The 24,848-nt window shown below is 33.4% G+C and overlaps 3 protein-coding genes across 5 annotated transcripts in view; all 3 read right to left on the bottom strand.

The window, feature by feature from the left end:
• The window catches only part of LOC149742896 (cilia- and flagella-associated protein 46-like), a 28,060-nt gene extending 10,085 nt beyond the window's left edge, over positions 1-17,975 (bottom strand). For 2 of the 3 annotated variants that reach the window (XM_089871774.1, XM_089871779.1), the window contains exons 1-38: positions 17,841-17,975; positions 17,551-17,675; positions 17,047-17,178; positions 16,453-16,682; positions 15,944-16,067; positions 15,452-15,546; positions 14,926-15,078; positions 14,603-14,740; positions 14,184-14,283; positions 13,862-13,960; positions 13,463-13,585; positions 13,233-13,308; positions 12,999-13,109; positions 12,375-12,484; positions 11,996-12,116; positions 11,046-11,175; positions 10,395-10,522; positions 9,871-10,058; positions 9,201-9,390; positions 8,677-8,833; positions 8,152-8,389; positions 7,667-7,816; positions 7,307-7,411; positions 6,719-6,906; positions 6,429-6,554; positions 5,897-6,083; positions 5,392-5,556; positions 4,954-5,100; positions 4,512-4,701; positions 4,039-4,253; positions 3,559-3,691; positions 3,089-3,185; positions 2,794-2,954; positions 2,177-2,328; positions 1,641-1,769; positions 1,154-1,258; positions 671-757; positions 113-243 (exon numbers count right to left, since the gene is read on the bottom strand). In XM_089871774.1, the coding sequence (XP_089727900.1) occupies positions 113-243; positions 671-757; positions 1,154-1,258; positions 1,641-1,769; positions 2,177-2,328; positions 2,794-2,954; positions 3,089-3,185; positions 3,559-3,691; positions 4,039-4,253; positions 4,512-4,701; positions 4,954-5,100; positions 5,392-5,556; positions 5,897-6,083; positions 6,429-6,554; positions 6,719-6,906; positions 7,307-7,411; positions 7,667-7,816; positions 8,152-8,389; positions 8,677-8,833; positions 9,201-9,390; positions 9,871-10,058; positions 10,395-10,522; positions 11,046-11,175; positions 11,996-12,116; positions 12,375-12,484; positions 12,999-13,109; positions 13,233-13,308; positions 13,463-13,585; positions 13,862-13,960; positions 14,184-14,283; positions 14,603-14,740; positions 14,926-15,078; positions 15,452-15,546; positions 15,944-16,067; positions 16,453-16,682; positions 17,047-17,178; positions 17,551-17,675; positions 17,841-17,892 (5,288 nt within the window). In that variant the 5' untranslated portion in view covers positions 17,893-17,975. The remainder of the gene's footprint in view (positions 1-112; positions 244-670; positions 758-1,153; positions 1,259-1,640; positions 1,770-2,176; positions 2,329-2,793; positions 2,955-3,088; positions 3,186-3,558; positions 3,692-4,038; positions 4,254-4,511; positions 4,702-4,953; positions 5,101-5,391; positions 5,557-5,896; positions 6,084-6,428; positions 6,555-6,718; positions 6,907-7,306; positions 7,412-7,666; positions 7,817-8,151; positions 8,390-8,676; positions 8,834-9,200; positions 9,391-9,870; positions 10,059-10,394; positions 10,523-11,045; positions 11,176-11,995; positions 12,117-12,374; positions 12,485-12,998; positions 13,110-13,232; positions 13,309-13,462; positions 13,586-13,861; positions 13,961-14,183; positions 14,284-14,602; positions 14,741-14,925; positions 15,079-15,451; positions 15,547-15,943; positions 16,068-16,452; positions 16,683-17,046; positions 17,179-17,550; positions 17,676-17,840) is intronic. The other variant, XM_089871785.1, reaches the window with a different exon arrangement.
• LOC149742895 (spliceosome-associated protein CWC27 homolog) lies at positions 17,946-22,684 on the bottom strand. The gene is made up of 13 exons (XM_089871927.1): positions 22,444-22,684; positions 22,065-22,177; positions 21,602-21,745; positions 21,219-21,317; positions 20,762-20,859; positions 20,440-20,509; positions 20,109-20,240; positions 19,602-19,706; positions 19,506-19,549; positions 19,205-19,424; positions 19,015-19,139; positions 18,483-18,617; positions 17,946-18,428 (listed from the first exon to the last, which is right to left on the bottom strand). Exons 1-13 carry the CDS (start codon positions 22,682-22,684, stop codon positions 18,344-18,346), a joined length of 1,611 nt encoding a protein of 536 aa, XP_089728053.1. The 3' UTR covers positions 17,946-18,343.
• On the bottom strand, positions 22,601-24,412 carry LOC149742894 (maspardin-like). The gene has a single exon (XM_089872048.1). The coding sequence runs from the start codon at positions 24,163-24,165 to the stop codon at positions 23,296-23,298; it is 870 nt and encodes a 289-aa protein (XP_089728174.1). The 5' UTR covers positions 24,166-24,412; the 3' UTR covers positions 22,601-23,295.
• Positions 24,413-24,848: the final 436 nt, after the last annotated feature.

The raw sequence follows: 24,848 nt of genomic DNA, 5'->3' as shown, positions 1-24,848 counted from the left end.
GCGTGTTTAAAAGCTCTTGAAAATATCAAAAAACTAATTATAATTTGAAATGTGGCTATAAGCAGACGCACAATAACAGAAAACACCAGACACAGCTTTTCAATTGACTAACTTGAGCAAAACTTTGGCTTTCTGAGCCCATATTTCACTTAAGTTGACCCCCCCAACTTTACGACCCGTCAAAGTTATTGGTCCAGGTTCTCTTTTACTTGAAGTTGACTTTGCACTTGATGTTTTAGTATCCTGTGTTCAAATTTATATTTATGTTGTAATGTTAACCAAAGATGGCAGTTAAAATCAAGCAAACAAGCAGATGAATGTAGGTTTAGGTGCATAAAATATGGATTTTCTGGCCAGTTTTAATAACAACATTAACAGCCCGTACATACAACAACTGTCTTTGTGATAGGGTTTAGAACAATTGATTGTTCTTACATGGTTTGTTGAATTCTTTACTTGGATAATTAGTTTTGAATTAGATTATTTTTATTTGCTTAAACTACAATGGCGTGCAGTAGTCAGATTAGTCATGTTTGAAAATAATTAATAAAAAGATTGTAACTAAACAACAATGTTTCAAACCGATACTGTTTGGCAAACCTAGGTTTTAAATCATTTCAACCAATTTGGTCAATTGATTGTGTATCTACACATCCTGCATATAACAAACCTGAACAAGAGCATCACCATTAGCTTTCCTTATTCTCTCTTCTTCTTGCTTGGCCAACTCTTTACTGATTTGTTTTATTTCAAGTTCCTGTATGTTAATTAATACAATTTACCTAAGAATTCTATTAGATTTGTTCTTGGTTAGATTTGCTATAAATGTACTGGTTGTTGTAATTTTAATTCCATCTTAGTTTCTCACGCTTTAAAAATGGAAACAAACAATAGTACAGACTTAAGCACTACTGGTTAACTGTAGGTTTAGAGCTGAAGGTATATACCAGAACTGGATTTCCAGGACCAGTAGTATAGGTTTAAATATATCGGTTAACTGAGATAACACAGCTATTTAAATGATTGCTATCTGAGTTTAAAGTGTCCTGCAACCATGTAATCCTATTTGACTTAAAGTATTTATTCAGCCTCCATTATTTTTATAGTCTCTGGATGAAATCCTTTGTTGTAATTTATACAAATTTTTTAATACCTGTTTTGAGGTGGTTTGTTCTTGCTCTGTTAGGAATTTATTTTCAATCCAGTTCTCCCATTGTTCGGCTGCATTAATAAGGTGTAGTTCATAACATACAGTGATCTGTGGAAGAATAGGTTGTCAGGTGTTTGTATACAAATATAACAAGTATTAAGGAATTCTAATACTTTTGTTAAAAAAGCTTGGTCATTTAAATTATTGGTAAAAATCATTTTTAATTTTGATTTTTCTGTGGTGTTAAACTTTTGGTTTTATAACAGAAGTTCTGCCTGCATTTACATGATAGATGATATACTGTTTATATAAACTATGAGCATGTTTTGATGACAATTATTTTGTTGTTACATTTCTGAGTTTTCATATTGTGCATTTTTTCTGATCTTTGATCAGCGAACTAAAGGTTAATACAAGTTTCACACAAATAGTCGTCTTATATATCTTAGAGACGTATAATAGTGATGTTTTTGATAAAAAGTCAATTGACCTGCTGAATGTTGATTAACTGAGTCCAACTATCACTTTGTAATATTCCCCGTGTAATGACAGCAGCAAGACACAACACAGGAAGGGAGAGATTATGGAGGGAGCAGTCACGAAGGTATTCCGATAATTTCTGCAAATCAAATATGTGCTTAGAAGATAAGAAGATTCAAAACATAATTTTGTAACAAAATAAATCTAATTTTGTAACAAATCTAATTTTGTAACAAAATAAATCTAATTTTGTAACAAAATAAATCTAATTTTGTAACAAAATAAATCTATGTAGAGAATAATATGTTCTAATGAGTGAAATTCTACTTGTAGTGTGTAAAACATAGCTGCTCAACATGCAACCTCTTATAGATGTCTAGGGATAAATAATTAACTAAAAACAGTAAATAGAACAGAAAAAGCTATTTTTTAAGTGAAAACTGCTAACTGTAGTGTCAATTTAACACATAATGTGGAAAAAACATAGGTCGACCAAGGATATGTAGAAATATTCCTAAAAGATTAAAATCCAATACCAACACTGACCAAGAGATAAAACACAGTCATCCCAGCACATGTGATTGTCCCTTTATTAATTCCACAATCACTTGTATCAAATATAAATGCTTTGATTATTTCATCTGGTGGTTCATATGTCGCCCACTCTGATGTAGAGGTTGGTAAAGCATCTGGTGGACCTGGGGTGTACACAAGCATTAGCTGTCAATCAAAAATGGAAATGCTGAATACCAGGATTAATGATTATGTTAAAATTTACAAAATAGAAGAAGTTTGGGAGTTAGGAGTAACTAACAATTAACCTATGTGCAGTTATTGTTGGTTTTGTTGTAATATCTCTTTTATTACTTTTATTATACTCTGTTAAAAAGACTGTTGAGAAGATTCCGAATACAAGCCAAATCAAAGCTGTCAAACATATAATTCAGTTTTCACTATATATTCTAAAGTCACCAAGCCAGCTTTATCTAATTATAAACAAAATCTGAACCGGGAATGAAAAGTTTCCTAAATCTAAGTCAACACAACTTGCTGCCATTCTACAGAGATTAAATCTTTATCAACAAAAGATACCAAGGTTAAACCTTGATGTAGCTACCAATGTGCATACAAGAACAAATAACTAATCAACAAACGAAACCAACCTTTCCTTTTAATTCTTTCCTTAACTGGAGCAGTTTGGGCTGGAGTGGCTTTAGCTTTCTTGGACCCAGACCCCTTTCTTGTGTCATCTGCTGCTGTAGTTTCAGGTTTAGGAAGGTGTTTCATCACCACACCAGCTGATGTTAAAGATATCTTCCATAACCTACGTATGAATGAGGTTTATAAACATAATTTTTTATTTGTTTCAATGCTTAGAGTGAGGAAGATCATAAAATATGCAAAAACTAACAATCAAAAAGACTGTAAGATCCTAAACCATTATATGTGCAAACTTACCGCATTACAAAGCTGTATGCAAGCTGACAGAATGTTCGGTGACTTTTTGATGCCTTACCACTAATGGTAGCCAACATAACGTGGCTTCGAATCAAACCTGTATGAGTTATAAGAATAAAGTTATAAAAGCCACAGCCAACTACCCAACTATAAAACATGTAATAAAAACAGGCAACATTTTGGTCAAACTCTTTCGTAATTTAAAAACAGCTTAAATTTTGAATTGTTTCCAAGGATTACTGAACCAAACGTAGCAAAAATTATTGCATACCTGTTATCGGAGGATTTATCTAATATATTGGTTTACATTTTTAAATCCATAAACTTAAAATTGCTCTTTTAAAATTGAAATATATTTTTTTAATAATCTTAACTTAATGTTAGAAAATGGCTTGATGTGTATATTGATACCAAAATGGTTCTTTCAACAAAAAATAACCACTTATAAGGGTGCAAATATAACAACTCACCATCAAGTTGCCTTGTACTGTGCAGATCTTCAAACTTAACATTCAAATTATTCGGTTCAACTCCAATGATGGCTTCTCTCTCAACTGGAAGATGTTGCTCTTCCTGTTTTTCTTCAACTTTTTTTGGTTCATCCTTCAAGGAATCAACAAAGTTATATAAATTATGTATGTTTGGTGATACAATCTTGCAATTTAACAAAGAACGGATTGATAAACACACCACCTCACAACTTTTTTAACATATGTTTGTATGTGGTTTTGAAATGGTTTCCTCAGGCTACTAATACCAGTATACTACACCGGATAAATCCCAAACACCACAGCAAATACAATACAAACACTATACCTGATAAAGCACAAACACTATACCAGATACAAAACAAACATTATACTGGATAAAGAGCAAACATTACACTAGATACAATCACTAAACTTGATAAAACACAAACACTATACCAGATTACAAAACAAACACCCTACCTGTTTCTTCTGACGGGATGCAGGAGTTTTCTTTTGTTGTTTTAAAGATGGTTTTGACTCCGTAGTCTTGGGAGGAGGTTGTGCACGAGATGCGGGTTTCACCATCTTCCCTTTCTTCCCCTTCCCTCGATCAGCTTGTGTTTGCTCCGGTAGCTCGACGTGGAACTTCATGTTAATGAGAATATCAGCCGCCCATTCAACGATGTTCACAGTGTCTGGGGAAGATATAAATAAGATTGACAGATTGAATAAATCAGCTTCACATTGTTGAGACAATGTACTGTCATTATTTATAACAAATTTTTACAAAAAGGCTTTTTCCAAACAGCCAAAAATAGTATTTTCCTTGACGAATTGACTTATTTATTAAATCTTCAGTATTACAGGCAATCAAATCTTCAATTGACTTGTTTATTACCAAGTAAATAAATTATACCTTTACCCCTGTAGCAACCCAAAACAATCTCACCCACCATCAATACTAAACTCGTTGCTATACATCCAAGTAGCGAGCTCGAGAAGGTATTCAAATTTCTGCCATTGGGTGTCATTAGAGTGCAAAGCCTCGATTGCTTTCTGGAACGCCATAAGTTGTTCGAGGGTTTCCCTTGAACATAGCGCCACCCGGTGCCACATGTGTGACACGTAATCCTCCGACTCATCCTGTGGTGACTCAGCATTATTTAAGGTTTCTATGATTGATATCAACATAAAAACAAACATCAAAAAAGGAGTTTTAGAACATTATAAAAAGAAATGGATTGATTAAAAACAGAATATTCTGCCTAAAAGTTCACTAGTTTGTAAATACAAAATACCAAGGAATATTTAATAGTAATGCAAGTTATTCTTCTGAAGCGGAACAACAATTTTCTTAAATAATTACTCACAAAAAAGCTAAAATATTCCACGTACCCTGAACTTAGCAATATCCATCTGAACATTCTTCCCTAGTTTAGCTTTCACAATGACTCGATGTTTGAAAAGTAGAAGTCGATGTTTGGTGCGTGGCATGTGATGTAACGCGCGATCCATAACCACCAATCCTTCCTCCCATTCACCCTACAGTGTGGAGGTAACTGTTTAGCATATGCTTGAAAAATGGGGTTACAGAAATGGTCTTTTGATAAAAACCATTGTAATATAAGCAAAAATAAACAACTGGCTCAGCATTGTTAGGCAAGACAAATTAAAATATTAAAGAAATGTTTTTTCCTGTTTGATGTACTTAAAAATGTACTTATTGTACCCATTCTATTTTCTATGGTAAATTAGATCCTGGTTACTTTCAAAACCACATTTAAAAGACACATAAAACTCTACATTATATAAACTACAGCACTATTAGGTCACCTTATCTGCAAATGTTTGAAACTGCAGACCATACATGGCAGCACGTAGTGTTCGATCATCAGATGGATCACCGAGCGATACTCCAATACTTTGCTTTGTATTTGAACTTCCATCTCCTTCACCATCTATAACCTTCACAACACCTTTCTCTTTACCCCCACTATCCTGTAGTTTAATAAAAACAATATAAAATCTAATAACATTTTTGAAAGTAAATACAGGTTTATGAAAAAAAAAATCAATAAAGGAGTAGGGCAAATTTGATTTTGTAGGGTGGTCTGTTACATTGGTTTACAATATATTTTGACTGTTATTCTAGAAAAACAGTAGTTATTGGGTCATCAAAGCTAAATTAGTAGTTTGTGATGAATATTTAGGCTGTAGCAAAAAAGGGAAACACTGTCTTTAGAGAAGCATAACGTACTTTGCTTACTACTATCCATTACAAATAACCATCAAGGGGCATTGAAATAAACTAAAAAATAGACAAATACAAAATCCCTACCTCAGGTTCATCAACTACAGCAGCATTGTTGGCTGTTCTTAGAATGGATATGAGCAAGACTTCGAGAGGTTGACGGAGCAATTCTCGCTCCAGAGGAGAGGGGATGAGAGGAAGAGCGGCGTTCCACCATCTTCTACAAGCCATCATCACCAGTGAGAAGTTACCCGCTCTTTCACCAAACTTTGCACTGTGTATATGAATAGGTTGTTAAATTGATTATTATAACTTTTTTAACCAATATTCTTCACACTTGGTATTGGAGTATAAAGTATACACATGGTACTATGTATGTAGAACTGGAAGGTGTATGGGTTTTTAATACATAAAATAACCTGTGCAATAAAAGTATAAAAGAATCTGTTTTTGTGTAATAAACACAGAGCACTGTTGTGGGCTAAGGTTATATGTAACATATTATATGGACAATTTCTTAGAGTGTAGAATGCCATCAACCGTAAAATTTAGTTTAGCTTATCGTATACCATTTTGTAGTTAAAACAGGATGGTTTGATCAATATACTTATGTGCTCACCTGTCAACAAAACTATGCATGGCTTGTCTTCGTGCAGAGGGGTTAGCAGCACAAGTGTCCATTAAACTTTCACCACGAATGCAGGAAGCATACGCAAGCATCTCAAGTGCAACTGTTCGCTTGTGACTAAAAAAGTAAAAATTTCCATCAAAACTGCCCACAATGTCATATGCACAAGTTATGCAAAAAATGTAAAAACAATGTTTTTGAAAAACTTCCTATAAATTTTATAAATTTACTAAAGAAAATACAACAAATTTTAAATTCATGAGAACAGAGCGCCTACATACATGTCTGCCTGCTTCTCCTTTGTATGTTTCTTGTTCACAGCTTTTTGTTCCAATGCAAGAGCATTATTACTACACCTCACAACTAGTGAGTGGTTCTTCTGAAGTCGCGATAATTGTGCAAGTCGTGACCAAACCTCAAGTTCAACACCCGAGTTATTCCATGAGCATTCATCTACTGCATCACATACCTGGGTGTAAAACACAGAATACGTAGGTGTAATATAATAAACATAAACATAATATTACCGATAATGGTATATTAATGCGTGTTACGATTAAAAAAAGACAATTTTTTTCGATTTAAATGGATGCGAATGCACAGTGGTAAAAATAAAATTCAAATATAAAATTCAGTGAAATAAAAATTCAGTGAATTCAGTGACATAAAGAAATAAAATTCAGTGACATTGAACTCAGTCTGTTGATTCTATCATGTTTAATGCCACTTTAAAAATGATATTATCAGATTTTGATTATAGCGATCAGTGTTACCTATGCTAATGCATAATATTTGGTTTTAGCATTATTTCAAATTACTAAACAGTTGCTATTGCATTAAAAAAACAACATAATAACTTCAAATTATACCTCGGAAATTTCGGGAACAGTAAACTCCATCATATCGTTCCGGTTGAGTGACAACATCTCAAGCATGACCAATGATTTTGTCATGTCTCGTTGTTCTGGAATTTTCTGTAAACAAACATTTGAATTACTGCTTAAAAATTAGCATTGGGTACTACTGCATTGACTATTTTACTCTAGTTATCAAAACATATGAAATAAATTTCATTCATTGATTCATTCATAATGTGTGTTACATGAAACTAAAAGAAATTTTATTTCGATTTTGCAGAGATCAAAACATAACCAATAACGACAAATTAACAGAAAAACAGGGTTCTTGTAACCAATCACTTTTAACTTTCGTGTTAAAGAACCACCTACCTCATTCTCAGTTCCAAACCCAGGTGATATTTGTTGCTGAAGCATCTGTTTAACTTGCACCCATGTCGCGAGCAGTTGATGTCTTACAGAGGTTGAGATGATGTCTCCTTGATTTGATCCGTTTGTAACTTGCAACCCGTATTCACATACCTGCGCAAGTAAATTATGAACTCATAAAATTATGTTTAAACTACTAGAGTAAGCTATATTTTCAGGCCTAAGAAATTGGCCTAATTTGCCATTACAGTACATTTTATTACATATTGTGTTTAAAATGTTAATAAAACACATCAAAAAAGAACGGAAAAGAGATTACTGGTATAATTTAAAATAGTGCATACACAAAATATGAGTGAATGTAACTTGCTTTATCCTTATTCCGAACTATGCTTTCCACAATTTAAACATTCATTATATACTGTTTGTAATTCCCCTCAATTTAAGCTATTGGTGCTGTATATAATCCAATGTAATATATATCTCACCTCCAATGCCCTTTTTACATCATCCATCCCATCAGGGTCAACTGCTAACCCAGCAGTGGTGCCAGGTGCAGTGTTGCCAGTTGATTTCCCAGCAGTTTTCTTTCTTGATGTATCTTTAGTAGCAGCAGTGGTGGCTTGGGTCACAGCTCCTGCATCAAGACTTGATTTCTTAGGAATCCAAGGTCGAATTAAACCTTTTGCAATAACTTCGCAAATTCGAACCAGTAACGTTGCTTCTCTGTAAAAATGTTTAAGTTGAGTCAATTTAAACAAAATCTTTTACGAAATGATTGTCTTGTTAATATTTTATAATTCTTATATTTATTTTTTTGGCAAATACATTACTTACTTTAAAAAGCCTGCACTAAATACAATTAAAACCACCAAAGTAAGGTAAATAGCAATTCAAAGCATAAAATGTAAAAAAAAAATAGTTTAACATAAACTGATTCACATTTTTTTAATCAAACAATATTTAAATTATCAAGAAACAATTAAAAACCCAATAAATTCAAAAAACCCTACGTTGAATGACCAATCTGTTGCATGCCGAACAGAACTTGTTGAAACATTGGAGCAAGTTCGGTATATCTTGATGCAACTAACAGATGGTTGCTATAATTCCACAGGTAAGCAGCACCACTGCATATTATCCATGTTTCTTCAAGTTCTATCCCCAACTCTTTAAAAAAAAGATATATATATATACATTTCAAAATGACCCAATACCCAACCAAACAAAGTTGCATGAATTAAATACAGGATTTAAATTTGAGTATTAAGCCCTAAACCTTTGAGTATTAAACATATTTAAGTCTGATACTTTTTAATTTAAACTATTTTTTATATTGAAATATTAAGTTTTAAACCCAACAAATTAGCTCCATATAGGTTGTTTGATTTAAATCTATAATATTCTATACTCTTCCACCTAATGATCTAATATTAAAACAGTTATTTTTGGAAAGTAACATTACTTTTTTACTTCTAAGGACAAGTTAAGCATATTATAATAATAAGAATTTAAAAGTATACCGTATCTAACTGACCTATAGCTCTTAAGAAAGCAGAAGTAGCTTGTTTGTTGAGGTGGTGAATCCAGTCTGTGTATTCTGCCCATTCAGGTTCTTGTTCAGGTTTCTTATATTCATGACCTTTTGGTCGTTGTCGGTTATCAACCGGTGGATCCGGACTTTCATTTAATTTCAAACCTTCGCATCTGAGCAAGTGAATCAATGCCTGGTGGTGGGAATCAATAGTGAGTCAAAACAATGACAGTTTAGATGAACCAAAGGTGTTCAAATGTTTTTCAATTTGATGCATTCAGAAAATTTTGATAGCCTTAACCGGTTTGCCCTTTTGTTTTAACTTTTTACCAAAGTTGTATTTCATAATATAAAAGAAATTGATGTGCTAGCTTCATATAAATATGACATAGCGTACGATGTCTGATATGTAACTATGGTGGCCTTTTCTTGCATTTATAAAACTTAAGTGGCTGTTAATTATTTTATTTTTCTCAAAAGTAAAGTTAAATTTTAAAACTTTAACAAAATAGATGTATGTTTTACCCCAAAACGTTTTCAAATTAGATTAATACTACAAATAAAAACCTTTAAATAAATAAAACTCTATACAACTATTTCAGACTGTTAAGTTGAAAAAATCCTTAAAACTATAAAAACCAATTAAAAAATCGACTTAATCTCTCCAACCCACCTCTCCATTAATATAATGAACCTCAGCAAGCATACGAAGCAAATCTGCATCGTGTAAATTTGAATCTGTGCTTCCTTGGTCGGTATCAGGAGATTTCCCTGCCACAGAAGCGCTGTCACCTGTACCAGGGGCTTTACTTAGGTTGGCGCTTTTTCTTTTGTCTTTTGAACCTTCTTTCTCAGATGGCTCTGTTTAAACAAAAACCTTGATAAGCAAGTTTCCAGGAACATATCTTCCTGCACACAAAAATTAAATATGCTCACTTATGATCTCACTTACATACCCGCTGCACAATCATTTCTACATTATTTTGCACTTATTATTATATATTTTTTTTGTATTTTCTTAAAATATATTTTAATTGATTACAAGATTTGGACCAATAAAAAAAAATTAAACTGTAAGCCTACAACATCACAAAACTAAACACACATATAGAAAAAAGTGTAATTATCCCCACTGCCAGTGCAATAATCTGGTTTGGTAGAAATTTCTATGTAACGCAATAAAATATCAGTCAAAACCTTTTTCTTTTGGATTAACCTTCCACCTAGCATCATCGTACAGTAGACAGAAAGTTGCTGCAACTCTACATACGTCCCATACATGCTGTTGGCGTGCTGTCTTCACTAGGTCAACCCATAAGCGGGATCTAATGTATGGGAAAAATGGTTTGAACAAGGTGTGGCATAATATAAAAATGTTACTTTGTATGGTGATATCAAAATGTACGCTTAGTTTTCATCACCTGCATTTTCTTGATATGTTTTGTGTGTCAGAACCACAAATATTTAAAAGGATGCAATTAAAAGTTATTACTATTATGCATAAATTAACAATACAAAAGTTTCAAGTTCCAACTCATATTCAATAACATAGCTAGATTTTTATGACCAGCGATACAAGATAATTTAGATACAAGGCAAAAAACCTTTTATGCAATCCAAGTTGGACACCTTTTTATTCTATTTTCCTGTCCAATTTGGTACTAAACAATAAACATTCAAAGAATTATAAACCGTAGATCCACAAACACAATAGACCGTTTTTAACTGTTTATAACACAATTAGGATATTGGGATATTGTTCTATAGGTGTACCGTGGTTCCCCAACCTACTATATATTCACACATGAGCTTAATTCTGCCTAACTAAACAAATACCACACCAACCACCTTTCTCTGTCATTTTCATCCCCAAGTCGTTTAAGATGGCCGGGAGCTTTCTTTACACACTTGGACCATTGCCGAGCTCTTGCACCCAGGATTTGAACCTCGGATACCAAACCTTTCATTCCTCCTGATGCTGTGTGTTTAATAAAACAAAATAATATTAATATATGGTTAATATCAGATATAGTTTAACAAAATGATAAGCAATCATTAATAGAAGAAAATGTGTCACATTTATGAAAAGACCAAATTTTGAAAATGATGTAAATATGTATTCGTTCACTTCTAACTGAATTCTAAAACCAATTTTTTTTTTTAATTTATAATGAATGATATGATTGATTTGAATTAAATTACCATTTGCACTGTTTTTGAAAGTTTGTATATATGTACCACTAGACCACTACACCTTTTTTCTGCATTATTTACTATATAGGTACAAGTAACTAAGTAAAATTGAACATAACTTTGCCCTAAAGTGCAAAACTAACCTTTAGTTTTTTCCTTGTGTTTGGGACTGTTAAATGTATCAAGCACTGAAATAAAGGTTCTGTATGAACCACATACTGTACTCACAACTCATGCTAATACTGCTTAATACCTCAATCTTAATAACTAAGTTGGTTTAACTCACTAAGTACTGCCTCGAAACCAAACTGGCTCATAGAATTTCTTACAAAATGTGTCTAAAACGTATTGCTGAAGAACTTTGACCTAATATTTTAAATTTTAGTGTAGAGGTTTTTAAATTATGTACAACTGTACAATTAAAAAAAACAAACAAAGTAGCCTAAAATAACATTTTTCAGGCTGGTAAAAGTTTTAATTCCCTTAAAAAATTTACCGATTTTGAAAACTGATGCTCTTTGCAAACTGATGAAACGTTTAAATAATATACCAACTTCGCAAACCGATGCCTTTGAATAGAAAACAAAACACCCCAAGATTCATACCTTTAGTTTCATTCTCACTGTCCAGTACATATTGGAAAGCATCAGGAGCAAGCGCAAGCCCTGCTTTGACAAGGAGAGAACGCTTCATTCGAACAGAACCAGATTCAGAACTTTTACGAGCCTACAGTTAAGACAATTTTTTTATAAAAAACTTTTATTGTATGTTTTTATGGTTACAAGTTCATTCTACACACAATATCAGTTTTACAGTATTTTAGTAAGGATAATGGTACCGTGAGAATTTTGCAAAATTAAAATGAAAATTAATGTGTTTTATATTAAAATTGTATTCAATAGAAATAACATTAAAATATTAGATATGATTTTTTATATCACAATTTAACTACGAAGCATATGGTGCAGTTAAACAAGGTATCACCTGTTCAATGATAATTGCAGCGACATCTTCAGGTCTATCTGGTGTACGATGCAGTTGTGTGCTCAGTTGTAAACGATGAAGCATTGTCTGTAATCTCTCATGGTAAAACCCTACAAGAATATTTGTTGTGATATTGGACTGCAAAAACACTAAGTCATTCACAAATATTTGGTTAGGATCGGTTGAAAGGGGCTAATGATTGTAAATAGGCCACCATTTGAAAAACCAGGAAAGTTTCACAAGAAGTTGATGCTAAATATTTAATTTAGGTCATGTAGTTGAGAAGCATTGGTCGATAAAACATATGAGTGACATAACCCACAAATATATACAAATATTCCGACACGATGGCAAAGTGTTTAGTTTGCCAGCCTCTAACCTAGAGACAATGAGTTCAAGGCACACCACTGCTACTATTCAGGCCACGCAAGGTTAAAGCAAGCTACGATTATGTATCCACTCAATCAAATCATAAATCTAGTTATCAGGTGATGAGCCAAAACACATGCCTGGTCATATAGGACTTCACTCATATAAAAGAAAATGAACTGCATTTTTGGGATTGCTATATTTTCTACAGTCTTTATCTAGATATTATATATAGTTTGCAATATATAGGCTCACCAGAATCATCCAGTTCAAGAGCTTTATTGACATGTTTCACTGCAGCTTCTATTTGTTCAACAGCTTCTTCACATTTTGCAAGTTCAGTATGAACCCGGCATCTCAGTGTCACTAAAATGTAAAGACAAGAATAAAATATGTTGAACAGCATCTAGTACTACTGTAAGATGTTAAAAGATATAATGTGTTCAATTATTGCTATGTAAAAATATCTATAAAGTCCATTATAATCACCTTGTAATGATGAAATATCCTCAAGTGCCTTAGCTACAGCAGTGAGTGGCCTTCTTACATGTTTTCTTAAGTTGCGCTGGAAATAAATATACACTCTCGGTGATGTATAGTATGAGTATTAAACATTTATTTAAGAAATCACTGTGGTACATGTACGAATCATAACACAAATTGATACACAAATAATAACACGGAACACTGTTCTGTTGAATATCCTACTTAAGTTCTACCTGGAGCAATGGTAGGCATAGATTCCATTGAGTAGCACAAGCACCTTGCACAACATTCGCGTTTCCTGATCTAACTGCATTTTCAAGAGCTTGCTCCATGCGTTTGATTGCAGATAATCGAACCTTGATTAATAACATGGTTCATTCAGGTTTCTGTCATTTTTATTTCATTTTTTTAATACAAGTATCTATGCTAATACCAAATGACACAAATTTAATAGAAAAGTCAGCCTTGCTTTTGCTATTTAAAACTTACAAAAAAAAAAACTACAAATGTGTTTTATTTTTTTAAAGTTTAGTGACTGATGACAATACAAGTACAAAACTTAGCCTTGCCTGGGGAGGGGGGAGAAAGCGGGGAACTGGATACAAAATTTACAGTTGGAAATAACTACCAACCTCCACAGACGATTTGCTGTAAGCTTCCTGTTTATCACCAAGTTGTTTCACGATCATCTCACATTCAAGGAATTCAATTTCCACCAATAGCCCAGAATCCTGGATGAAAACATTACAATATATCTCACTGTAACTGTAATGCTTTTAGTTTATGCCTGTGTTGTGACAATCTTATCCAATAAAAAAGTATTTATTTAAATGGATTACTTTTACTTGGTTAAATTGTAAATGTAAAGTATTTTCCAAAAAAAGACAAATAAAATAAGTTAATCTTTTCACTTTTAAAATACAGATCTAGTATCTGGTCATTTTGGTGACTTACAGTGATCTCACAATCTTTAAAAGCATTCAAGCAATTCCTTGCGAACGCAACTTGGTCAATCTCAATGCATAACCTTGCAACATCAATCAACAAATATGGTCTGAAAATCATGCAGCACAAGTTAGTACTGGTAAAAACCGAAACATGGGTTTCTACACGTGTAAGTAGGGAAATGGGGCAACTTTGACCTAAATCACCCATTCCCTGGCCAACCGCACTGTAAAACCTCACCCATATGGAGTAGAATGTGGTTGCCAGAACACAGTTAAAAGTTCACAACACAAAATCACACTTGGATTACATGCAAATGAAACAACAAACATGCATGGGGTGACAGCCTTGTATAAAAAAATTACATAATTATGGCAGAACATTATATATTGTTTGAAAAATAGATTGTTACCAAAAAAATGCTCTACCTGATCAGAACTTCTAGAATACTTTGTTGACTTTCAGAGATACTGACCGGGTCAGCTTTGTACGAGATGACAACTTTGCTTTGCGACTGTTTTCGCGAAGCACGGTGGTGCGCCGGTGCGGCTGGTTGCACACTAACACTACACAAACCACAGCAACACGTTATAGCAAGCACAAGGGAAAAATAACAATTATAAAGTCCCAAAACCAGCATAGTTTTGGGTATAGAAATTACACAAAAACAACACAATAAAATGAATTGCACAGCAATGGCACAAACAGTGGATGGAATGAATATGAAGTTTCATGCATGCCAAAAATAAACCTGTCTTCAGGAAAGATGGTAAAAATCTCATCCTGGGTGCTTCTTCTTCTGTTATCCAGGGAGCTAGGTTTGGATCCTGGTCTTCCACATAAAGCTTGTACAAGTTTTGGAAGTTCTTTCATCACGTCTGACTTTGATTTATCTTCAACAGCTCTGTGCACACAGCAGTGAACTTAACTCACTAATGTTCTTTATGGGTATAAATAACATAGCTATAGTCCAAGTACATAATAGTAACAAAGTTGGAACAAAAAAAAATGCTAAGACGGGAAGTAACAGTAAAACAACAATTTAAGAATTAAAAGTTAAAACAGCTAAAATAAGAAACTTTTTTAATAAAAGGTGTGCTCTTTGCATCCAATGAACTTAATTCTTAGAAAAGTGAGATAAAAACCTGACCCAGTATACTTTTTTTTAAAATTGGCATAAAGTGAGAATATATTAGGTTAAAATAGAATACACAAATAAATAATAATGCTATCTAATGAAGCAAAAGTAATAAGGTGCAAATGTAAGAGACACTCACAGTTTGATTCTTTGCAACTTGAAGAATGCAATATATTGCGGCATGCCCCTGATCTCCTTGGCTAGTTTGTTAAGATCCACAAGTTTATGTTTGATCTAAAAATTAATGTTTATCTTTAAAAGAGAATGACTGACTACAGTAAGGCACAAATACCAGCATATAATAATTTTTATTCGTAACTACGATGACGGTAGCGAAGATTTAGAAATATTTTAAAAGTAAAGACAGATGTAGCAACAAAACAGTTGTTAAAACACGCTTACAGTTAAAAACATATTTACATTTGATTGGAAGAAAATAAACGGGTTCGCCACACCTACATCTATAGAGACAAAGAAAACAAACCTAAAATTTTAGGCCAAACTGAGCAAACTAAAATTATTGAAAATGTGTGTGAATCTGTTAACAATTTGCTTCGGTTATTTAGTCAATTATTAAAGAATATTTTCTACTAGTCATAGATTTTAGTATTTTGCATATAGTTGTATTTACCTGTAATTTAAAAACATCTTTAAACATTAATGGATTTCTGTTCAGGGTAAACTGAGCAGCACTCTGTGAAGAAGTAGCAGCTTCTTTCATGCAGTTTGCATCCACCAAGCTTTCAATCAAGGCACTAAAACATTCAACGTCATAATGGTTACAAATTCGAAAACTGAAAACAGGCCTAAAACATGATGTGATTTGTCCCTAATTTGACATATAGGCTAAGCTAACTAGTATTATATAAATAGTTTATAATAAGGCTTTGGATGAAAGAGGTAACCGCTACACTCCACAGACAATACAATGTAAATTAAGTAAACAACATTTAACTAAACCACATTAAAGTTCTGATTTAAAGAAGAGTGTGCGTAGGGACACAACCCATACAATGGGTGGGGGGAGTTGGCCTTAAAAAGATTGATCATAACTTTTGATGTGCAGGAACTGCAAGCTTTATTTTCAACTTGATCTGTTGACTACAACTTGCTCACAACAACTATTGAGCAATTACTTACATCATCAAAGTTCCTCTCCATTCATAATCTTTGTCATCAATCAATTCAAGTGCAGACACCACTTGTTGGAGACTTGGGTGAAGCAGAGCACGAAATCCAGGTCTCAGGAAAGGCCGAGCCATTTGCCAGTATAGCACTGATGCATTGTATACCAAGAAATGGTAACGTGGTTTGTCTTTGGCAAAATTCACTGCTTTCAAAATGTAAACACTGGCAGTCTCAAATTCTGTCTGTGAACACAATGAATGAATGAATGTAACTTATTTATGTCAGTAAATCGTTTGAAGCTAGATTGTCAAAACAACAATAAAACACTCAATATAAAGGTTCAATTATTAAAAAGTAATATAGAATATTTTACCAAATTAATGAGGACTGAATTCCTAATACCAAAGCTTATTCCAGCATAGGTCAACTCATAAAACAAGGCATTTAATTTAATTGCAGTCTTGGTTTCAAACGTCACGAAACTACTGAAACACTTTTAATATCTTTATCAAACTTCCTGAATGGTGACAAAACCACAAAAATAATAATTTATTTTTTGGTATACACTTAAACAGCTTGGTTGTAATAGTTCATGCTTTAGCTTACCACAGATTCAGCTGACTTTGGTGCTAATAGTTGAGCTTGGCACAAATACGCTCGACATAAGAATTGGTTGCTTAATGTTGTTCCATTAAAATACATGTGCAAACACTCTTGGCAAATCTTTAATTGCTGTAACTATAAAGATAACAACTAGTATTTTTACCCTGATGAATAGGCTTCATCACATGCAACGTCAAAATAGAGTACATTCTACAAAGATTAATTTACCAGCAGAAGTTACATGTACAGTACTTTATTTTTGTTACCCAGTTTATGTTCAAATTGGCACGTTTATGTTTTGTGTGGATTTCGGTTTAACATATTTTTTAACACACTTTCCTGCATATATTTGCACTTTTGAATCTGCAAAATTATGTTCATTTTTTCAGAACATTTTTTGTGGTGGGATAATCCTCTGCTATAGACATTATTTCCAATCTAGGTTTTCACAAAGTTTATTCGGTTTGCTGAATACAAACAACCGCATAGAATTGTACACTGATTTACCTTAAGTGCAACTTCTGCACATTGAATATACAGATCTGAACCACAGACATCTGGTCCATCATCATCTTTTGATTTCTGATGTGCTTGCTGTAGCAAGTTATACGATTCAATCACATATTTTTCACCTATATACAAAATCGTTAATATATGTGTTGGCATAACTTTTTAACCAAAATAACCAGTATGAAACAAACTTTAACAGCCTTCTTTGGCCAAAACAAACAACAAAATATAATTTTGAATTTACAAATATCTCATAAAACAAAATACAACACGTATCACAAGTTCACCGTCTTCTGAAGAAATAGCAATTGCGAGCAGTTGACGAATGTTGGCATCCATTGCTCAAACTTTGCGTCACCGAATTCTAAAACTACATTTATAACAACACTTCGTTTCCTAACTTCGCTAATCAGTTTATTACAAAATTGTCAAGAAATTGAACAACACTAACGAGCCGCCGTATCTTAAACTGTATCCATGGACGCAATAGTGTTGCCAGCTAAATTTGGATGACTAGTGTTTTACTTGTGGCGTGAAAAAAATACTCGAGAATCAAATTGTGACGCATTGTACGCAATAATACACATATTTTGTGCTTTATTTAATACTTCTAAAAATCACCGTCCGAGTAGCAGTGATTCACTTTTTCTTAGCAGAACAGTTTAAACGGTTTCAAACGAGTTACAAGCTCTTTGCTTTTCAGTAGCAAGCCTCAAGTGCAACTGCATCATCCTTTTTTAGGCACTTTGTGTGATGCGATATTTTTCTAAATTAGGTGGAACTTATATTGCTATCTGTGCTTATGTCTGTCTGAGCGGTGACGGTCATGTCTATCATGGTGTCGCCTCTCCGTCTTGTCCTTGTCTTTATGTGGCCTGCATAAAGTAAATTGTATTAGATAAAAATCAAATAACTTATAAATTATAAACTTTTTAGAGGTCTCTCTTCGTCTTTGATTGATTGTGTTCCTAGGATCGTGAATGTCGTAAGTATCTTCAGTAACTGTCCGGTTCACATCTTTTGCATCTCGTTTCTCATCCGTGTGTTTTAAGCGATGTAACATCCTAAATACAGAAAAATATAGAACTTCTTAACTTTAAATTTCAAACCAGTGAAAAACCATAGTGGTTAGAGCACTTGCCTCAGTACCAGAGGTAACAGATTTAACAATCGGTGCTCTTATTTTTCTATGCTTATGTATCTTTGGCCAGAACACAGGTTTGTTTCATACCAGTGGTTCAGAATGGGTTAAGATTAAGTTTTCAACCATACAGGGATAACTAAGTGACCTACATCAATCCAAACCATTTTTTGGCAAAAAGCACAACCTAATTGACCAGTGGTGTCGCATAGTGGTTGACAGGCATAACTCTAGCCTATAGATAACGAGTTTTAGGCCGAAATGCCACCATTGTTGACTTATGTGCCATGACAGCCACTATATCAATATGTTTAACCAACCATCCAGAATCATCATCTCCACCATCATCATCATCTGGTGGATCTTCCATCTCATCTTCATTCCATCCCGCCTCTTTCCTCACTGTCTCCAGTTTCTGTTTGAATCCGTTTAAGAGAGCAAGTGTCTGTAGAAAGTTAACTTAGTAATGAAAACTGCAGTCATGAAGCACAATAAATAATACAAACATACAGCTTCTTCCCGAGTTGAGCCCTTCTGTTTAAACTTGGCTGTCTTTTCTTTATAAATCTTTTGTTGCTTCTTAAAATCAGCGAAGAGTGGATTTGATGCGTCTTCTTGATCACTGTCATCACTTTTCTCCTCTCTTTTCTCATCTTTATTTTTGTCAGCCCCTCTCCTGGATTTCAGTATCTCCCGGGCCAGTTGTCTTGATTCTTTTCGTAATTCTTCACTAATAATGAAGAAGGAATTAATATTGATATACTATCAGTCTGTCACTGCTAATCTAATAATTAAAATATTATCAGTATACCTTTTTAAAGAATCGTCCTTTTCATTTTCACCAACTGCCTCAATCTGACAAAAAGATCAGATTAAGTTACAGTTTTTAAAACACAATTTGCCAAACCTTAGCTCTTTTTTCCACTTTACGTTTGGTTTGTAATTTGCTCTTTACATTTTCCAGCCTCTCTTTCTTAGTGTCATCATCGGAGCTACTACCATCAGATTCAACCTGCATTAATATGAGATATATTAAAGGCGGGTTTTGCCTTTAACCCTGTTTGTAAGAGTATATGCCAAGTTATAGGAGTTTATTAAAAATACCATAATAGATTTTTAAGTAAGTAGTGTGGGGTAACATCCTTTCTTGATTTAAGCATTCCATCCAATTTATTCATCCTTAAAGTGATTTTCACTTTAGCTTGTGATAAGGTCAAAATGAAGTAGCCTTCTGCTATAAATGATGCATTGATCATTAGAGAATTTGTGATTATGCAAATAACATCAACAAAAATGAAGTTAATTACTGCTTTTGTAAGTGAAGTAATTATTACCACTACAACACTAACATACAAATGGCAAATAAAGACTATTCACAAATATAGTATATTAATATTCACATAGGCAGATATACCTTGTCACCTGCTGTATCAGGTTCAGCTTTCCGTTTACCACTTTTTGCATCATAATCAGGAATAGCGGGCTCAGAACTCAGTTTTGGATCGTTTGCTAAATCATGGCTGCTCTTGCCTTTCGTGTTGTGTTTCTGTGGTAACAGAAAACTATAAACAACTAGAACGTTTATTTATATTCCAAAACAATGTTTTTTATTCAATATCAATTGTATTAAACCATAATTTATTAAACTCTCTTTTAACTATTAAACGATACTAGTTACTACCTGTTGCAAAAAATAGAATACATCAATAAAATTAGAAAAGTCAAAATAGTCAAAATGATCTTACTGCTCTAAACTCAAGAACATCCATTTCCTCTTCTTCTGCTTCCTCACCGAATGACAGAAGCTTAAAATCTCTGAAAAAAAATTAGTATGATGTACATACATAGTAAATTACCGTATAATAGATATGGCGTTTTATGACCAAGCATTGACATGAACAATAGTGTACTTGCGTACACATGACCATATTTTGAATTGTTTTGTGTTCATGTAGAATGTAGATGAAACACATTGAATGTAAACAAACTCACTTTTAAATTTTAACTATACACAAGATAGAACTGGTAGTTTATAGTAAGTAGCATTGATAGAATAAACCTAATTACTTTGTTGCTTTCATTTGACTTTTCTTTTTCTTCTTTTCATTTTTATCTTTATCGGGTACAGTTCTTGGTACAATATCTTCAAACGGATTCGCCAAAACCTGTCAGTGACAGGACTTTAAACAATTGGCTACATTAATACTTTACACCACGCTTACAGAGTGACAGTGGTTCATAATCTAATAAACTAGATTGTTTAAGATTTAGAAGTGAGGCGCAAGTAAAGACAAACTAACATATGATCTATGACCAAACATGGGTCCATGCTTGCTTAAAACCAAGGTGAAGTGCAGTTTTGTTCACTAAACCCAAATTAAAAAGAAAATCAAAATGAAACTACAAACAATTAACACTAAGCTTAATTTAAAAATATAGTGAAAAAAATGATTCCAATTAAAAGCTTCACCCACTTATTACCAAATTCACATGCATTACATAAGTATGGCAACTTTCTTCCTACCTTGGTCCACTTTATAAAGGGAGGGTTGATAGGTCTCTCATCATCAGTTGTACCAACCTCACCAAGACGTACCAGGTTATAAATAGTTTCACCAGCCACCTAGCAAATGGTCACGTTCAATTAAGTTAATTGTAATATGGTTTAATAAAAGTCTTCTGCCAGGAAGTTTTACGCATAAATGTACAAACTACATGGCTAAACAATAGTGACAAATGTACATTGGAAAATAAATGCTTAAACATACGGCATTAGTGTGTAAATCTAAGAGCTGTTATAAGATAAAAAAAATTCATAGCTCAGTTAAAAAATATGCATGTAAACTTGCATTAACCAAGTTACCAAGTATAACACGTTTACATTGTACGTATATGGTTTTTGGTTACCTTGCCAAAAATGGTATGTTTCTTGTTCAAATCATTACAAGGACCCAACGTGAAAAAGAATTGACTTCCGTTATCGTTTGAACCAGCGTTGGCCATGGCAACCAAACCACGACGAACAAATCTTAAGCGTGTATGGAACTCATCCTGTCAATATTTGTAAATAAATTATGTGAAGCCTATGTTAGTGAACTTGCAATATAATAACAAAGGTGTTCCAAACTTTATGTTACATAATGAAGGTTACATACATAAGTTACAAATCGCATTGGTACCAGGCTTGATATATTTTTATAGAACTGAATATCACTGCATGAGTACATGGTGCTTAGTTTTAATAAAGTTGAAAAGGGTATTAAAAAGACTGTTTTATCATTGCTATGATTTTTTAAAACACCTGGTTAGTTATTAAATAAAATTAAATATTTAAAATATCAAATACAAGTTGATTACATTAATGTCTTACTTTAAAGGTTTTTCCGTAAACCGAATCTCCACCTTCACCTGTACCAGTTGGATCCCCACCTTGTACAATAAAACCAGGCACAATTCGATGAAAAATCACATTATTGTAGTAACCTGGTGGAATAACATAGTCAAACTTGTATCAATTTAAGACTTGTGTAGCATCATGTTGTGATGCTACTTCATGCAAGGGTATCTTCTATTAAATAACACCTAGTGCATACTTTGTATGCGTTAAGAACAGACCGTTAACTTTGCATCAATTATTCAGTTTCTTTGCACAATTCGCAGGAAACACAATAGCAGAATAGTTCTTAGCAACAACTACAACTAAATATAGGTACTGCAGTACTGTAGATTTTCTGAACATTAAAGTTTACCTTCCATACACAGCTGCACAAAGTTTCTACATGCCAGTGGTGCTTCTTTTGACCACAACTCCACATCTATGTCGCCCATAGATGTGTGCAGAAGCACTTTTCCATTGGTGCTTGGCTCCTTTATATAAATATTACTCATTTTGAAGCACTCTACACATCTGCATGAAAAAATTATATTTATTGCAGATGGCGATAATGTGGCTTGTGACAATTTCAGGTAAATCAAAGGGTTTTCAAACATTCATAGTGAGTGACGTCAAGTTATTTTAATTAGTGAAAATTTTGCGGCACATTTTAATCTCTTGTCACAGCAAACATGTGTACATAGTTTAAGAAACTGTGTTGTAAACATAATACATATAAATATAACTGAATAACTCCAATGACAGTTTGAGCAAACAATCTGTACATTTAAAGACAGAGAAAAATTGAGATAAGACAAACACGCTTATAACAATGATATAGCGACAGCTGTAAACATAGCAAGTCATGCATGAAGAAAATGGTGCAAGGATTAGTCAAGTTGGGAATGTGTACCAATGTTCAGAAGATAAATGGCTGGTTATGGCAAATGATGACTTGTAGTACGATAACTTTAGACAAAAAAATAATCCCCAGATCTGCTTTTAAATAATACATACATTACTGACTGAAAACTTTGTAAAAGACAACAGAGTAACATTATACTAACGTAAAAGGTAATTGCAAGATTACACAAATTGTCATACACAATGAAAATAATTTCAAAAAACAACATTGCCACAATATTAACTGTAAGAAGAAGTTGAATTTTAAGTACATTTATACAATATACAAAGACCTGCTTTGCTGTTGAAATGTTAGCTTTCCAATCTAACTATCCGTCTTGTCAAATGGCTGTAAATGTACACGGAGATGAAGGTTTACTTGCATACTCTCGCTTAAATATGGAAAGTAGCCACCTGTTTTCAGATGTGCTCTCTTAGCAAGTGGTAAACACTTATACACATCATCTTTTACTGTTTGAAATAAAGTCGTATCATCAAATGTGTCCATGACGGTTACTGGAATACTTTGTAATCTCTGTGGGAACTTTATGTAGTTGCTGTGATATTGAAGTGCCAACCTTGAGGCAATTTCCTTTTGTGTGACAGATTCTAAACGTTCAACTACAAAGTCAAGGCTGTTGGCTTGTGTAATACTCACAAACTTTAACGGTAAGTCGCCTAGTACAAATCGTTTTAAAACAAGAGAAGGTAATGCAAAGTATGCATATGGAGTGAAAGGGCTCTTTAGCAAAGTTGTATCTGCAAAGGGATTGCAAAGAAACAACGAAGCTACATAATGTTTATTTCCAAGTTTTTCAGCAAACTTCATGGCAAGAAAACTTCCCAAAGAGCAGCCAAACAAATGCACTTTGCTTAAACGCAAAGTGTCAATAAACTTTCGCAAACCAACGCAAAACTCTTCCGCTGACCAATACACCGGATAGTCAATTGCAATTACCCTGTATCCAATTGATGAGAGTGAAACAATTTGCTGGTAGAATATATTTGCTGTACCACATGCTGGAGGAAGGCAAATGATAGGATGAGAAGTGTTTGATCTTGCACCAGTGTCATAAAATCTCCAAACTTTAACTCCGTTGTCGTCAACAATAATCTGTTTTAATGGAACGGAACTTTGAAAGGAATGATATTCGTTTGATTTCATGAACACGTTCGTAACGTTCAATTGAGCCATTTTACGTCACAATCCTGGTAAATTCGGTAGCAGCAAATTATAACCGTGCTGTTATAAGGATAAAGCGCTAAACACAACAATTGTTTACAATTGGTAAGAAGTTAAGAACAGACTCATGTCATAAACTACATGCTGTTGTTGCTTACGGGAATGATTGACATTTGTCTACCAAAACATAAACCACTCAAGCGTATCTGACAAAAATCAATATATTGGGGGCAAAACTTTCAAGTGTTCTAAACTTATTAAGTTGAATCATGTGTATCAGAGTGAGTAATATAAATAAGCATGTTTATAAACGGACTCTGATGTGTTTAACATGTATTTACTAGTCTTGCTTTGCGTAGTACACACAAAAATACGGATGATCAAATAAACACCGTGTAAACTGTAGTGTAAATAAATAACCGTCGCCATTTCCATATGTTTTATAAATATACTCCGTACATAAAACGATTAACAATAATATAAAATATTACGCCTTACTTTTATATTAGTTCTAATTTGACCCATGTAGCAATGGTATATGGCAACCGGGAGACAAACCGCCCACAGTAAACGGATCACCCGTGACGTCATCGGTACAAATATAAGTTACGTTATCTCGAAAACGGTACCATTTAAACGGAAAATTAAAATTGTATATTTAAGTAAGTGAGAACTATCTGTACACCAATTATAAA

This window comes from Ciona robusta, chromosome 1, assembly GCF_009617815.1.
Source record: "Ciona robusta chromosome 1, ASM961781v2".
Classification (NCBI taxonomy): Eukaryota; Metazoa; Chordata; class Ascidiacea; order Phlebobranchia; family Cionidae; genus Ciona; species Ciona robusta.
Note: the sequence above shows the minus strand (reverse complement) of the source record. Positions and strands in the feature narration are given on the sequence as shown.